This window comes from Dermacentor andersoni, chromosome 11 (assembly GCF_023375885.2).
Source record: "Dermacentor andersoni chromosome 11, qqDerAnde1_hic_scaffold, whole genome shotgun sequence".
In the NCBI taxonomy this organism is placed as follows: Eukaryota; Metazoa; Arthropoda; class Arachnida; order Ixodida; family Ixodidae; genus Dermacentor; species Dermacentor andersoni.
In genome coordinates this window covers 72541480-72558566 of record NC_092824.1, presented here as the reverse complement: position 1 = coordinate 72558566, position 17087 = coordinate 72541480, and the positions used below count along the sequence as shown (strand labels likewise).

The window sequence follows — 17087 nt, the reverse complement described above, 5'->3', positions numbered from 1 at the left end:
AGCTTCGTGGGGTCTTGAAGTGGATTAGAACTTTCCGTTCACATAAAGCTTTCTTGACCTGGCAGATTTTAGCAATGCACATTTCTTCGCATATATTGTTCTTTTCAGGAATGAACACCTTGTTTTAACAAGTGTGATGCCTTATACGAACCATGGGCACTCTTACTAGTGTCAAATAAGTATTTTGTGCCTGCTCAGTACTAAGGAAGAGTTAACTGCTTTGACAACTATTTGCTGAAGTTTTATGGCTAATACGCTGTTCTAGATTGTAGCCTTACTGTACTTCGAATGACGTCTCATACGATCTTTGACGTCATTACGCCCAAAACATGCTAAATTTCAGCACATATGTTAATTTCAAGTGATTAATAGCATATGCGTATATTGCGACTGATCAATCTTCCATAATAAATCAACATTAACACTTGTCATGGCGCTCTTTGGCCAAACCTGGCCCTTGCGCCACTAAACACAACACATCATCATCATCAAAGGGTATACTTCCAGACTCTTCAAATGACTGATAAAACAAGATCTGTCTTATAGTCTAGTAGCCGGAAATTTTCGCCTGAAGCAAAGCATTCGAATCGTAATTTTAAATACTTGTTTGTGAGCTAAGGCTATCCAGACTTCCTTTCACAGCGCTTGTTATGCCAGGTGAAATTTGGGGTCCTATAAAGTAAAGCTATTCTAATATCTTTTTATTACAATCACCTGTCGTCAAATTTACGTAAGCGCCGACGCAAGCATCGGGCGGTGACCCGTAGCGTTGCCTGAACAGCCAAATCAAACACTCCCCTCGTTTATAGGAGGTCACTTTTGTTTGCTTTCAAAACGAATAACATCGCCAACATTGAGCGGTTTTTCTTGATTGACAAGACGCGAGCAGCACGCTCAAGTGGTGAGGGTTTCGATGGGGCCGAGCCAGCGCACTGAATATAGATAACCAGATGAAGAGGGAGGTACCGGCTTCTGCGATTGGTCCACTTTCCCTTAGCTTGCGGTGGCTTGTATTAAATCGCGGCGGCGTGCAACAGACAGTGAAAAATGCTTCTAAAACAGTTCCTCAGCAAGGAAGAGCTGCCAGAGCGATGTCGTAATGTGCCGAAAGTACTCGATGACGCTGTACTGCCGTGCTTTAAGGTTTATTATACGAAAATAAACCCATACTCTCCGGCAGGTGCGAATAGTCAGTGCCTGAGTGATACATGGCAGCGATATTCCTTTCGGAACGGGGCAGCCTCCGGCTATTCAGAAAAAAAAAGCCAGTTTTATTCGGCACATTAATGCATCTTTATCGCGTACAAGTCACTTTGGCACAATAAGTTTACGTATAGTTTTGTGACGTCTAGTAACCCGCAGGTGAAGTGGGTGCAACCTGAAACCTCTTGACCAATAACAGAGGGTTATTGGCGAAACGGCGTCGAATCAGAAATAATTGTTTTTCTTTTCTTCGGTCGACTCATGCATAATTAGTGTGTACACGTCACGTGATATTGACAGCTATCGTGGTTTTCGTGATGCCGCATGACAGACAAGCGAAGGGGGAGTGCTCCAAAAAGTTTTTGACCAATCGCGGAGGGCTGACTGCAGAATGGGAATAGAAAAGTTTGGGACAGCGTTACGTTATAGCGCCCCTGTAAACTGAAACGAGGCATCGCGCATAAGCAGTGCCTCTATATTAGTATGTTTTTTTGACCGCGCAATCGTTCTTCACCTGGAGTATTTTAGCAGCAATGATTTATTCGTCTCTGTAGTTCTTTACAGTTAGAACCATATCGCATTTTTATTGCCAGCTGTAAAGTAGTTGCTATTGCAGATATGGCGATTTCCTTTTATGCCTCTGAATAAATGCAGCCACACCAGTTTCACGGAGTGTTGACTCTCGTTGGAATCACTATGCACAGTGCGTTATTTCCGAGTCGCAGATTGCGACACGCAAACGCGTTTTTAATGGATGGCCACATGTGACGTCAGAATCGGGATTGCTCTCGCTTCAGCGTCCCGATTGTATTTACAAGTTTGGATTCGTCACAAAATTGTGCAACGGGCTACAAGAGGTAAAGGAGAACAGCGTTACAGGCTTCATGACCATTATAAGATTTATTTGTTCAAGGTGTCAACAACTGCAGCAGCAAGTATTAAATAGAAATTACGTGGGCTTTCTTGTTTCTTTCTTTTAGAACGGGGCACTTGCAATGAAACGCGTTATTATTTGCAGTGAGACGGGTGGTTTGTCTCTTGAAACTCTGTGTCCGGCGCCCTGTAAGAAAAAAAAATGCGTCTGTTGCATTTCAAGATGTCCTTGCGCTGCTCCCGTCTCCTTATGCATTAACTTTTTTTCTCAATATGAGCACAGGTGTTGATTGCTTTGTTCATTAGCCGTTTGATCCACGGAACTTACCCAGTACTTTCGCAGCTTTCCTATGCTATGCGCAGGGAGCGCTTTTAAGTGCATGCAATCGAGTTGGTGATTTAATACGAGGACTCGCTTTAAAGTCCATTTATGTCGCAGGCTATGAAGCTCGTTATTGTTATTTGTACCATTTTTTGCGTATGTAACGAGCTTTTTTGTTTTCACTCGAATATAAATTATTCACTATATAGTTGTCTTCCATTGCGTCCTTTCGCTTATTTGGCACCATTAGTTTTCTTGTCGATGGAGGAGGTGCGTTTACCTTTTCTCCGCAAAACGCAGCTTCTATGCGATGCTAACTACTCCAATTCATACATGTCGACAAAGTTAGCATCCTATATTTGTGCTGTGTCTGAAGGCATTAGATGGATAGTGAGAAATTCTTATGAAATGACTTATACTTAATGATTTGCAGGTCCTGACCGTAAGCTGTGCAGAAAACTTATTCGGAAAATATAACTTCATGCTCAGAAATCCGTTATCATGCTCCGAAAGCGTTATCTTGCTACGAACTTCCCCTCACACAATCCTTTGAATTATAGTAAAATATCTTTGTGATGTTCGTGTTTTATTTCAATTCCATAGAAGACTTCTTCATCGTTTCTGTCTGCTATGTTGCCTCAGCATCTCCCTCTGGCTTTTCGTTTAACACGATCTTGTCACTTGCTGCCTTCTTTTCCGCAAGATTTGTTGGTTTATGTTCTAGTTGGTCATGCGTCACCGACGTCAGGTCGTGAGGCTGAGACACTGAGACATTTGGCTGCTTAGCCAGTGGAATGTGCATCGTAGACCATTGTTACTCTGTTTCTTGTCCTGGCAAATTGAACCCTCTCTTAACGAGTGGTGCACAAGGCGACGATCTAAAGCATACCATTGACTGGCATTTTGGCGACTACAGATGCTCGCCTAGTGTGTTCTGGAGAGCCTAATAATCAGAGGCTCTGAAAGCCAACTACGGAACAAACAACACTATGGCAAGTTTAGCCGGGAAATTTAGAAACACGTGCTCAAGGCAAGTTTTCTTGACCTCGTTGCCGTACCATCTGGCACAAATCAACTTCCCATTCCACTGACCTCGCGCTGTAGACGTGTTTCCTGTAACCTACCCCCGAGCGAGTGAAAGTCTAAAGGGGAGTCGGCAGCCAATGGTGAGAGGGGCTGACTTCCGGAAGATTTTTGTCGATAACAGTGGTTTTTCACAGCCATAGTCGGTAATATTTTGTACCGCTACACCGTTTACAGGTGTCTGTTCTATTAATGTCTATATTATGCAAGACCTATTTGTAGACTCGGTGCTAGAAGGGCAGTTTTCACTCGCATTCTTGTTTACGAATTTGGCTTACTTCAAACAAGGCTAGCCTAAATTTCTGCTTCCCAGCCACTTGTATGTCTGTTCACCTGGCTAGTTGTTACAGGCGATTCGTGTTCTTGTCACTCCACCCGCCGCGGTGGCTTAGCAGCTATGGTGTTGCGCTGCTAAACACGAGGTCGCGGGATCAAATCCCGGCCGCGTTGGCCGCACCTTGATGGGATAGAAACGCAAAAGACGCCCGTGTCCCGCGCATTGGGGGCACGTTAAAGATTCCCTGGTATGGTATCATAAAGCTTTGTTGATTTCCTGCTGGTCGAAATTAATCCAGAGCACACGAGGGTTGCAATGTGGGCTTGTTGGTAATGCATCTTCAAGGGGGGTACGGTAGCGAGATTCAAAGACGGGACAAAACAAGACACAAAGGGACACACACAGCGGACACACACATCCAGAGCGCCTCCCCCCCCCCCACCCCCCGGCGTACCTCATAATGAAATCGTGGTTATGGCACCTAAAACCCGGAGATTCAATTCTAATCGTTTTCGTCACTTCTGACTGGTTACGTTATTTCCGCATTAGAGGGGTAACCCTGTAGAGAGTCACAATTTGTTGTCAAATTTATTGTGCCACTAGCACGGGCACGAAGTAAGGCCTTGGCGCTTTTTTATTCATCACGTTTTTTTTATCACAGTCTTTCGCTTTCAGTGTTGTCAATATGCGCACCCGCCGTGGTTGCTCAGTGGCTATGATGTTAGGCTGCCGAGCACGAGGTCGCGGGATCGAATCCCGGCCATGGCGGCCGCATTTCGATGGGGGCGAAATGAAAAAAATGCCCGTGTACTTAGATTTAGGTGCACGTTAAACAACCCCAGGTGGCGGGAAATTTCCGGAGTCTTGCACTACGGAGTACCTCATAATCAGAAAGTGATTTTGGCTCGTAACCCCCCCCCCCCCACCCAAATAAAAGATTAACTAATTGTCAATATGCGCTACTCCGTAGGCGACAAATGCGGCAGGTTTCATTCTAAAAGCTTCACACACATGCAAACAGAATACTTGTAAGGCGTCGTCACTGATGAGCTTTGCGTAGAGCCCCAACAATTTGCACGAGTTGTGTGTAATGAGTTTTACAATAAGTTTCAAGCGTTTGCGTGCATCAAAGTTTCGAGATAGCGCTTAATCATTGCAAAGGTACATACCAAATAACCTGGCTTTCTCACAAGACATAACACAAACCTTTATTGTGAGGTAGACAATTTTCCCAGCGTAGTACTCCACGTAACCGCCGATTTGTTGTTGGAAAAGCCATTGCTCGTAGGTGACTAATGTCTGTATAAAAGAAAGAAAAACCCGTTGTAATAAACGCTAATATGACTTTTTAACTACTCTAAACGATCTTGACGACGCTATCAGAACATTGTTGTATTTTTAAAGTTTAATTTACCTTAACTGCTATGGTGTAACAATTGGCAGCACCCATATTGCGAAGTGTATTTTTTTATTATTTGAAATGCTCAAAAACGCTCAGAAGAATATTTCTTTTTGGTGTCACTTGCGCAGCGATATCTTTGTCTAAGAAGCGTCAGGTGCTTTGAAAATTGCCGCAAGCACCGCCTGCTACCGACATTTATCGGCCACTAATAATGATGATAAAGTAACAAAAGCAAAATACAACTTAAATGATCGAAAGTATATGCAATCTATATTTGTGAAAAACGTAATTCTTAGTTTTATTTACTGCTCTTCCTCGTCGCGATATACGATCTTCACATTGCACCCACCCCATTGGCTCAGTGACTACGGCTTTTCGCTGGAGATTACGAGGTGAAGGGTTCGACTCTTGGCGCCGGCGGCTGCATACCGATGGGTGCGAAATGCGAAAACTTTCATGTGCCGTTTAGCAGAGTAGTTTGCTGGGCCAATTGGTGCATGGTGAACGTATAATCGTTTCTAGCAAGTACGGACGCTAGCACAAGGAGAAACACCCAGGACAACGCTGGTTGTCCTGTCTGTTTCTACTTCTTGTGCTCGCGTCCGTACTTGCTGGAAACCATTATACGTTCATGTGCCGTGCCTTGCGCGCCAGTTAAAGAACTAAGAAATAATAAGAACTACGTTAAAGTTAATCAGGACTCGTACACTGTGGCCTCCCTCACATCCCAGTGTACATTTCTGGGCCATTAGAACCCATAGTTTAATTTGATCTAAACAGTTCCAAAAAAAAATGAAAACGGAAGGCTTCAAAGACCGCTGGGTGGTGTGGCATTCAACCGCATTTAGCCTGACACGATGCGAGCTACAGCTTCATATAGGACATCAATTAGCACCTTGTGTGATTAAAATCTCGCAAAAATAACTCTTCAGACTTTCCACGTCCTTCCGTGTCCTAATCGTATATTTAGCATCCATAAATAACTCTCTCTCTTGGTTTTCGGCGTTTGCAGCTATTGAGACACGGATTGCATAGCAAGCAAACATCACAGCGCTGTGTTATGCTCCTCGACTTCCGCATTGCGTTACCTCTCGCTTCACGGGCAACGAGCAAGAGCTCTCCCGTGTAGAACACTCACCTGAAGTCGAAGGTTGTCGATGAACCACTTGGCACCGAGAAAGTTAGACACCATGTCGACGTCACCGTGGTAAAACAGGGCTCTCACCTTGTCGCTGGACGATATCTTTTTGATTATTTCTCGCAGGTCCTTGTACATGATATTATACTTGACGACGTCGCTGAAAACAATTAAATGAAGCGATGTTTTTTTTTTCTCACATACAGATCTCCACATAAATGACTTTATACCGCCTGTAACAACAACGAACCTTATAGCCGAGCTCTATATCTATGCAGTGTAAACCATTTCTTTCATATTATATTGACCGTAGTGTAAGAACATGAGGCAGGGAGTTGTCAGCATTTAACTTGATTGAGGCCCGAGGCAAGCGTTCTTGTACATGGCCTTGACGAGAGCTTGTTTCTGCGAGTTAATCGCCCTAATGGCTGTAATGTGTGCTTTAATGCAGTGACTTAGGAAGAGGGTGACTGAGAGCCTATAGAATTTGGCGGGAAAAATGAAATCTATGCGTTTAGAATGAGCCTCTTTCTAAGAATGTGGGAATACATTTTAGCAATAATTCGTGTATTCTGATGGTGATTTGAATTTGACGAAACAGATTTTGCTTGTAAAATCGAGAGCCACAAATTCCGCTTTACCAGCGGTGATATTACGGGAACTGGACAAAAAAAAAGAAGAAAGTTTCCCCCATCCTCGTTACTACTATACTTCCAGGTAAGGCCACCCTAAACCTATAGTTTGTAACTTATATGAATATAGACATTTTCACTTGTTGAGAATAACACGCGCTTATTCGTTTTATATGATGACAAATAGGGGCGAGAAATGGCCGATCTTGTGCACGTCTATATAGAAAACTTCACTTACTAGGCACCCGCCATAACTTGTTAGCTTTTGGGCGCACACCTCTGCCCATAATGATAAAGATACGCATCACAACAACAAGAAATGCCACGCCGATGAGCAGAGGCTGATGGTTCCTTATACGTAATTTTTTCAAACAAGGGCCCTTTTACTCGTTCGTGGAGGCGTTACAAGCTTGACTCCAATTTTCCAAACAAATTTTGTGGTATTTTGTTTCCTTCCTTCTTATTGCTTTTTGTTAGAAATCATAGAATTTCCACTAAAGGCTGTCCTAAAAATAGAATATCATGGTTGTTTTCAAGTGCAACAAATTTTGTTAACGTAAGAAGAACAAAAAGAAAAAAAAAACACGAGGGCTGATTCTCAATTGAATCACAGAAGCGTGTCACATGGGACGGCTACTACCGCAAAATTCGCGCTCTCTCCACATTAACCAAGTGAATGGAGCAGTTTATGTAAAACGTTTCACTTTTCTTCAAACTGAATGAAAAACCTGCGATTACGCCGTGGCTACGGCGATTTCATGCAGGGCACGAGGCCTCGGTTTCGATTGCAGGCAGCGACGATCGCATAACGATGGAGATGGAATGAAAATAACACACAACTCTATTACATACATGTGCCAAGTAACGTTTATGATCCTCGTTATTTGAGAAAGCTACCTCCGTGCAAATTTTGCGTTTGAGATTGTTTAAAAGCTAAAAAAAGAACATTCGCGATCTCATTCGGCGTAGATTGAGATCTGATACCGATATTTGATGCGATTCGTACCGCCGGGTTTATGCTGCCTACGGTTGCGTGCAACGTTTCCTGCATCAATCAATTTTATCTTATATAAATATATATATTCCACTTGAAATTATGGTTCGCTTGTATTGGAAAATACCACGGTAGAAAAGATTAATGAGTTGACAATGTTATCAATTGGAGTTATTCGAATAATTTCCGAAGTTCCTTACCGCTCTCATACACAACCACTCTCCAAACGTTTCGCACTGTTAATGTGCAATCATTATACAATTTTAGACTCTGCCGAGATTACGAGCCAGGATCTCGTAAAAAAAAAAGCTCGAACTCTCACTGACGTCGCAAAGCTCACGGAGAAAATGCCATAATGTGAAACGCGCCGTATTGAGCATTGGCAATGTTAGTACTTGACGCACAATATACGGCGCACAAACGCTTTGGAATAAATTAAACCCACACTTCTAAATCAACTCTCTGAAATATATGCTATGGATTCCGAGATCATTTCTTTCAGTGTTCATCGTGACTTGTAAACGTAGCCACGTTCTTCACTGGCAGATATCCCTCGGAGAAACTTGTACATTCATCTTCAGCCCGTTTTGATTGATTTTTTTTATTGTTTCATTGTCGTATTTTCACTGCATGAGTGTTGAAACTTTAGAAGGTCTACCGCCTGTTGCGGCTACGTATATTGTGCTTTTCCTTTTGCTTCTTGTGCACTCATTCGAAAACATATTTTTTTTTTCTTGTAGTAGCTAACATTCAATTGTATACTGCTGTAATCTGTTGTCAAACCTTGGGGGCAGGCACCCCGCCAAGCTGCTGTATGTAGCAGCGCCTATGCGGCTCTTCCTTTCTTTTCATGGAAGAAAATAAACGTCACGTCATCTGAAATGCGGAACTCGTTTTCCCCGGATATTGGTATGTTTATAAATATCACTGTCTGAAAAAACTACAAACGACATGAAGGATTTCCGGCGCAGTGTGGGAATGGATGTTACGGGAAGCATTTTGCTGGCAGCTGGCTACACAGCGTCATTTTGGATTACGCAAGGGCGTCAACAGGTGGGCCAACGTGTTTGTTTAAAATGAACACCCATGTGCGTGACGCGAGTGCGTGTGGGACGACAACAGCAACATGGCGGTGATCACGGTCGTGTGACGCCGACGCTGTACTTGGAACTCCAGCCATTCGACGCGAGCTAATCGCATGCCGACTGTTGGGTGCTACGCGGGTACTAGACGAGTGTAAACGACAGAAACACGTATCGTGACGTCGTCGGCGACTACGCGGCATACAGTCGCACGCACCGACGGCTGTGTCGGGTGGTGTATGCCAAAACGACGCTGGTATTTGCACTACGCCAATCAAACCTTAAATTGTGTATGAGCTGAGCCGGTTGCCAAGGCGGCACAGAGTCGCGCTATTTATACGTAGCTTTGGCTGCTACGAGGAAAGTAGTGGGGAATGCGGGCCGATCCCGGAGTTGGGGCACGTCATTTCGTAGCTCGATCTGTCACGTGGAAAAGAACACGAGAAACTTGCACGTGACACGCGCGCCAAAAGTCTGAAAGCGGTACTCGACTTTGGCACGTGAGGAGTGTGATTGTGGCCTAGTGGTTCTTATATTGCCGGCCACGCAATAACCTAGAGACGATTGAACATAGATTTATTGACTTTCGGGATGCAGTTCATCACTGGGACATCATGCTGAGGACATTGAAAAAGAAGGACTTGCCGGTAACGCCACGTGACGTTCGGTTCCTTCCCACAGAAAACGAGGAGTGGGGGCCTCTGTATATGTTTATGTGGTCAAGGTTGCACTGCTTATGGCCTACACGTATGGCTGTCCAAAATGCTGATATAAATGTTTACTCTACTCGGGGCAACATTACAGAGGGCAGTAAGGACGTTTGTAAGAAATTAATTTAAGAAAGAAAGTTTGGTTCAGCTTGTTGAACGAACAGGCTAAACTCGGGCGCCTTTAGTTGGCTGCACTGATCAACATGCGGCATGCATTTTTTTACCATTAGTCAGGTGTTGTAGTCCTGTAGGTGGTGGCAAGTTGGCAAGAAAAAACGTGATTGTGGCCTATAGGGGATAGAGCATTGGGCTGCTGTGCTGGAAGGCGGAGGTTCGACTGCACTGTCGTTAGTTCATTTCTTCTTTTTACGGAATTACCAGGTGTGGTGAGATGGGCAATACCTAACAATCTACCGTGAAGTGCCTGGAATTACACAACAAAAGCTTCGAATTCAGAACCCTCGAGTATCAACCAGTCTTGGCCACACAGTTGAAGACTCTGGACATTGGAAATGCAACCGCAGCCCTCCACTAAGGCACTCACAGCTCGCACTACAACGCCGACGCTTTGAATAAAAAAACTAATAGAAATAATAGACAATCCCTGCTTGGTTGCCTCTGCTTTGCATGCGCATAGCGTATTTGAGGTCGTGTTTAAAATGGCTCTCGTTTTAACGCACCTCTCGTTTCCGGCTGCATGCCGACCTACTTTTTTTGTGAGCTTTCTTTTTTTTTTCAGATACACGTGTGCTTTTCAAGGCATTTTTGAAATGCTTTTCCTCTCGAGCAGGTGGCTGTACGGAAGTTCAATATTTCACGCTCAGTGGCTTGCAACGCTATTTTGAAGTCTCAAATAAAATTAATCACGGAAAACGTCGCACATGTGTGAGCAATCGAGCTCTCTCATTCTACCGGCTCTGCGTAGCGCACCTGTGGATGATTTATGCGTATCTAATTCAACATATATCTTATGCTGCCATATTATAATTCGCGCAGATTTTCCCTCCCTCACTTCCCCCCTCGCTCTTTTATGGTAAATGCATCTACATGAACACCGTCGCCCTCGTGCTGTCCTGGCGTGGAAGGCTCCAGCGTGGACCGCGCGTGTGAGCTTGGAAAGCCCCCCCCCAGAGACGCTCAGTGCGTTTGACTGCAAAAACGGCGAAGCCAAGTGAACGCGCCGTGAAGACCCGCTCGAGCAATCGGCTCTGCCGGAGCTACGGTAGCGTTTCCCTGCCCGAGCTTTGTGTACAGAAACAGCGTTCGTTTTGAGCAGCTGTGTGCACTACCGCACCGTGGTTCATCGCCGTCGTGAGAAGCCTGCTTTCTGGCAGGGGGTTGTTCAGGCTGCGCGGCAGAAGTGGTATCGCGTGGTGTGCGGGACCCTTTAGTCAGCGCGCGTTGTTAGAAACATGGGCTGAGGAGCTCGAGCGCCACGCATGGCCCGGCTACCACACTCAATGTTTTACTTTCCCGTATACGAGGTGATCATTTCTTCTAAGTTTTACAGAATGAAAAAAGGAAAGCGCTGATGACACCTAGCTTAATTCTTGTCCTTGAGCTGTAATATTCCATGTGGTGGGTATTACTATCCCGAGAAATGAAAACACATATATAAATAATTATCAGCACTTCACTCGTTGGCTTCTTAATATACTTTACGGCACATATTGAAATTTGCGAATTGTAGCCGATCGGTTTGCGAGACGTGTCCACTGGAAATGAATTTCCAGCAGTACACCACTTTCGAGACATTCTTTCCCAGTGTGCTACGAAATACATGAGCGTTCCAGTTACTTTTGCGCTTCAGTGCATAAATGTGTATTTTTTTTTTAATGTAAACGGAACAACAGTCGCGTTTTTACGGAGAGTTCAGTTACCCATACCTCCAAACTGGTGTCACTCTGGACACTCATTCCAGGTGGATAAACTTGACAAATTCAACGGCAACAATTCGTAAATTGTAATATGTGCCGTAATTTATTAAAAATATTTAGCTGCTTGTTGTTGATTAGTTGCAAATGTGCTTCGATTTCTCTTGCATGTAATGTCCGCCTCTCTGAATAATCCAGCTTAAGTGCTAGAAGTGTGCTATCTGCACTAGGCATGTTTTAAAAATTTTGCAGCCAGCTGGAATTTACACTGGCTAACGTCCCTCTCTTTCCTTTATTATTCACACTCCTTTGTACTATTACTCCATCGGCCAACGAACGAAATGATTATCCGGCTTTGCTCGAAAGGAGAGAAAGTACTCTACAATATTCCACAATTTCGTACTCGACAGGTGTTCGACAGGATCGGCCCCAGGCACTATGCAAGAACTGTTCGCGTACCTAGCATTGTGTGCGCGTTAACGAAACCCAAGTGGTCAAAATGAACCGGATCCTTGAGCTCCCCCTATTACGTAGACCCTCATAACCAGATCGTGGTTTTTGCGCGTAAAAGCCCGGAATTGAGTTCATTACATAAACACGACTGTAGCGAATCAGATTTCTAGGACGCCGAAGATACGTAAACGACGGCATTGCGCTAGGAAGCGAACGCAGCGCTGACGTTGAGCTGCATTGCGAGCAGTATCTGTGACGGTTAAAGGACGTATACTCAACTATGTTACATTAAAGGAAGCGTGGATCCTTACGCTAATTGATATTTCTTTAATTTTCTTAAAAAGTATGACAGCAGAACGTGGCAAAATGACCGACAGGTCTAGGATGAACAATTGAATGCTCAAAACGCATAAAATGCCGCACGTTAAAAAGCACCGGTAACGTATAAGGAAAAGCGTTGTACACCACTTGCAAATCACACCCGTGTGCCAGCATATCATGGAGGTTCAGCCAATGTGACAAAATGCATATCCTATCGGAAGCATTCGCTCTACGCATGCGTAGTCTGAAGGAGTGTCTGTTTTTCTTTTGTGACAGTTTTATGTTGTTTAGAGTTCTGCCCCTACGAGACTGTGCTTGCCCGTAATGCGTACATGGGCTTAGTATAACATAGCGTGTGCAGTTCCCTCGATTGTGTTCGCGTGCCTGAATCATACAAGTAGGTTCGCTCTAAAAAGTACACATCTTGCGTATTACATTATCCCTCCACAGCTAAACGTACATTACAGTCACATTCTTACTTCTCATGCGGTTATTTGTTTGCAGTACCTCTCTCTCTCTCTCTATCGGTGTTTTTCTTCAGTTATCCGGTAATGTGAAGAGCGAACTGCACGCAGTATCTCAAACCACTTTGCATCGTCAATACAAGAAATTGATTGATTGTTTGATTGATTGATTGATCGATTGATTGATTGATTGATTGATTGATTGATTGATTGATTCATTCATTCATTCATTCATTCATTCATTCATTCATTCATTTATTCATTCATTGATGCTAACGCAAGACATCCCAAAGCAAGAAAGGTTACCTGTTAGCTGAGAGCCTTTTTGATCCATTCGTGTTATGTTGTTATTTTCCCTTAACTCTCGCAAATTTATATGGGTTGAATGTGTTTGAGCAAAGCGATTAGCCATCAACTTTATATAAACTCCTCCTAAACGTAAAAATCGGCACCATAGCCCGGTCCCCACCTGCATGGTAGCCATTGATTCGGAGATTCCTGTACGTGTAAAGCCGTTTTAACGTCTTCCCTGTTCATGTAGGCAGTAACACCAGCGGTGTCCAGGCATGAAGGGCTCCATCTGATGTCCTGGGAGGGAAAAAAACAAAAAAAAGGAGACGCAGTTGGAGGAAGGCTACATCGATGCCATATACAAGTCAGTATTAGAGGTGATTAAACTTCACATCACAAATTTTGTTCCGCATATTGTCTTCAGGTCCGGCGACAGTTAAGGGACAATTTCTTTCTAAACCAGCTTTTATTTCTGGTGGCTATGTTACGAACGAGTAACTCATTTTCCTATTATTACCACATTTACATGCAAGGAATTTCCGTTCAAAAGAAGGTTGTGTTGCGATCTAATGCAGTTGAGTTGCGTTCGCTCAAATTGTCTGACTCCATGCAGTTTCCTGTAGAAACTAAAGTTCTAACACATAAAACAACAATCAGCTTCGTCTTTAACTATGCGTTCATAGTTTGAAACATCGTTTACAAATGTGGTAATGACAATATGGAGTCTGTACAGAACAAAACATGTACGTTTTATCTGTGACATATACGATAGGTCTATATCACCTTCCTATAACCTCATCAACCTAAGCCTAAACCCACTCTGCACTTGTTGCCAAATTGAAAGGTAAATTTTTGTAACCCTATTGAACTCACCGTGACCTACGCACTTAGGTAAATAAATAGTTTCGAAAATTTTCGCTTACACGTAGTTATCGCAGCCTAAACTTTTTTTAACGCTGCAGTCTAAAACGGACACGTACATAAGCCCAGCCTATTTTGTTCTATCAGCTGTTAAGCATTGAAATGCTCTGCCTGGAGATCTTCGTTCTTTACCATTGTAAACCATTTTTCTAGGCACTTAATACCTGATGTTTTCCCCAGTCCTACAGTTACCTCTGTCACAGCTGAACAATTAGGCTAAATAAATCAAATGTAGAGGTTTTGCATTCTTTTTTATTTTGCGACGAAGATGGAACGACCTTGAGTGGCACAAGAAATCAGACGCTAAAAAAGCGAACTTGTACGTAAAAGGAGAGTTCACACCTTTCTCGCGTTGAAAAGCTCGCTGGTCATCGTCTTATTCATCTCTATCCCATTGGAAAGCCCTACAACACTGCCGTAGTCTTCGTGTTCAAGCACCTCGTAACAATTTCACCTGTTAATGATTGACGCGATCTTCAGACAGTCAAGCCTTTTATTAGAAAGGCGAACTCTGCGGCATATCAATGCACGTATACGAACGTTGTCGCACGACAGTTCATCATGGTCCCTTTTGCCAGAGCAGCAACGCGTGACTTCAACAGTTTTCTCTTCGACGTAGAACCCGCTGCCGCCATTTTAATGCTTAGAAAAGGTCGATAAAGAAACAGGAAATAATGCACCTGTGTTCCCAATGCCAGAAAAAGACAGTGCCCGAAACAATATAGCACGAAGTATAGCGACTCGCTGATTCTTGCGAACACGCTTGTACTTTTCAACGGATACACCGGCGTTCTTTTACAGAAAACTAAGTGTTAGAAATAGCAGAATAGTAGAGCAGGTATAATTTACTCTGCGGTGTGAGGTATAGTAAACTGTGCTCCTTTTCTGAGTGAGTACCTCGATGCTCCTCTGTGAAAAGGTTTCCGTGGGTTTTTGCCGGAACATTTCCCAGCGAGGCACTGTCGACTCGTGCGTACTAAACGTATGGGCCGAAATAAGTTACCTTGTGCCTCATGCCTGGATGGTGAACCAACCGTTTCGGAGACCTCCGGCCCATAGCACTCATTTCATCACTTTTGGTTGAGAAAATGGACTCGTTTTTCGATGACTCGCACTTGGCGTAAATGTTGAACACGTTCAGCCCTTGAGTTCCGATGATGTTTCCAGCTTCTTTTACCTGCGCGGTAAGCAACAGACACATTAAAGTGAAGCTTATTATAAATGTTATTTGAGATGAATGTTTATTACCCTTCTACTAGTACGCTTCTAGAATGTTACGAATCTAAGATAATATTGCTTTATAAATTACCATTCTACGATATCACAAAATCCACTCTCAGCCCTATAGCAGCCAAAAACACTGGAACGGAAAACGGTTGGAGACAGTGCATTACGAGTTGGAGGCATTGCGACAGTACCAAACGGACATATCATAATTCTATCGAACTATTCAATCAAAGAAAGCTTTTACGATTTCAGAATAAATAGGACATATAAGCCAAGGTCGAGAACAAGATACGGGAAACAAAAGTTAGCCTGTCAAATTGTCATTGTTTTAAATGACTATTCCTTGGTACTAGAGCTAATAAAATCTGGAATATCAACTCAGAAATGTAAAAAAGTGATAGAACTGTTATTAGGACACTAAAACACACACCCTTTACATCACTGTGTTAACCAATGTGATGTTTCTGTAATATGACCAATCATTTCAAAATAACAGTTAAATGATGCTCAAAATACTTCGCATTGTAAGCAAAATTTTTTTATCTGCCTTACTGTTGCAGCTGTAATGGTGTCATGGGCCTTTCAGGCAATTTCCCGCCTTAGCCGTGCTCTCCAAAGCATTTTTTGTAAGATTCTCTTAAGTATTTAAATAAATGATGAACGAAAAATGGAAAGACGCCGCTTTCAAGTTACCTCTCCAACTCGGCGTGACGTCATTAATTTTAACAGTGTCCGCTCGGGCGTAGCTAAGTTTTTATCGACAAACGTTGACTGCATTGCACTCTAAAATAGCCGAACACTGAAATCAGCAACACTCAAGAACTTTTGCTTAGCCGCACAAGGGCACAAGTACAAAAATACACTTCCAAATCTGCGATGTCGCACCGAGGTACTGGTGCTTAGATTATGACCACAAAATTTGAAAAAAAAACGAAACGTGGACCTCCACTTTCCCCTATTGTAATAAAATTTATACTGCGGAATTAACAGAAATTAACATACAATACTTGACTGAAAAAATAGACTTTAGTCGGCCTCTTTATTGTCCCTTTAGGTGCTTGATGTGGTGTGTGAAAGTTTATGTATAACATACTGTAGACCTAAAGTACAGACTACCACAGAAACAAAAAAACTTAATCTCCATTGCATGCTAATTTAACTTTTGTCTGCAATAAGCAGCAATACACTCGAACCTCGATAATGACGTATTGTCAAATATAACGATTTAAACATAAAATTATTTCACCGATATCAGCATATCTAACAAATGTACGTTTGTAGCAAATATCAGATATAACGAACGTACTTCATTTTCCGATGCGACTTCGTAATATTGAGCTTCGACTGTATATGTAATGCTGGCAGCTTAAAGTGAAGTGTCATCGTAACCGGGCTGTAGCTTTAAGAGTGTATTACCAACATGGCCACCGTACGGTTCTTTCAACCAAAAACTATCATACTTACCGCCTCCTGGCAGGTTGCTATGGTGGAATCGACAAAATTGCACGAGGTTCGATTAATAACTCCGTTGCAGCAGTTGGTAGTCAGCTTCTTCCACAGTCTTTGGAGTAGCATGAAATAAAGAGTAAGCATGGGCAAAAGGCATTAACATGGTGACTTAATGTTATTCATATGCTATGCTGACGAAGACATTGATAGTTGCAAAGGCTTTGAGAAAAAATCCCCATTTGTCAGACTGTTGGGCACTTATAATTTATCTTTCTCTGCATACACTGCATTCTTATCAACAGTAGCGTCCGGCCTATCACGGTGATAACGCTGGAGAAGAAATTACTTATTCAGTGTTCTATTTCATTGAT

At 43.1% G+C, this 17087-nt stretch overlaps 1 protein-coding gene across 1 annotated transcript in view; it reads right to left on the bottom strand.

The window, feature by feature from the left end:
- Window positions 1-2084: 2084 nt before the first annotated feature.
- LOC126517438 (lysosomal protective protein-like) overlaps window positions 2085-17087 on the bottom strand; it is a 38660-nt gene continuing 23657 nt past the window's right edge. The window contains exons 6-11 of the mRNA XM_072285666.1: window positions 16732-16828; window positions 15044-15217; window positions 13298-13416; window positions 6299-6458; window positions 4965-5057; window positions 2085-2263 (exon numbers count right to left, since the gene is read on the bottom strand). Of these exons, the coding sequence (XP_072141767.1) occupies window positions 2180-2263; window positions 4965-5057; window positions 6299-6458; window positions 13298-13416; window positions 15044-15217; window positions 16732-16828 (727 nt within the window). The 3' untranslated portion in view covers window positions 2085-2179. The remainder of the gene's footprint in view (window positions 2264-4964; window positions 5058-6298; window positions 6459-13297; window positions 13417-15043; window positions 15218-16731; window positions 16829-17087) is intronic.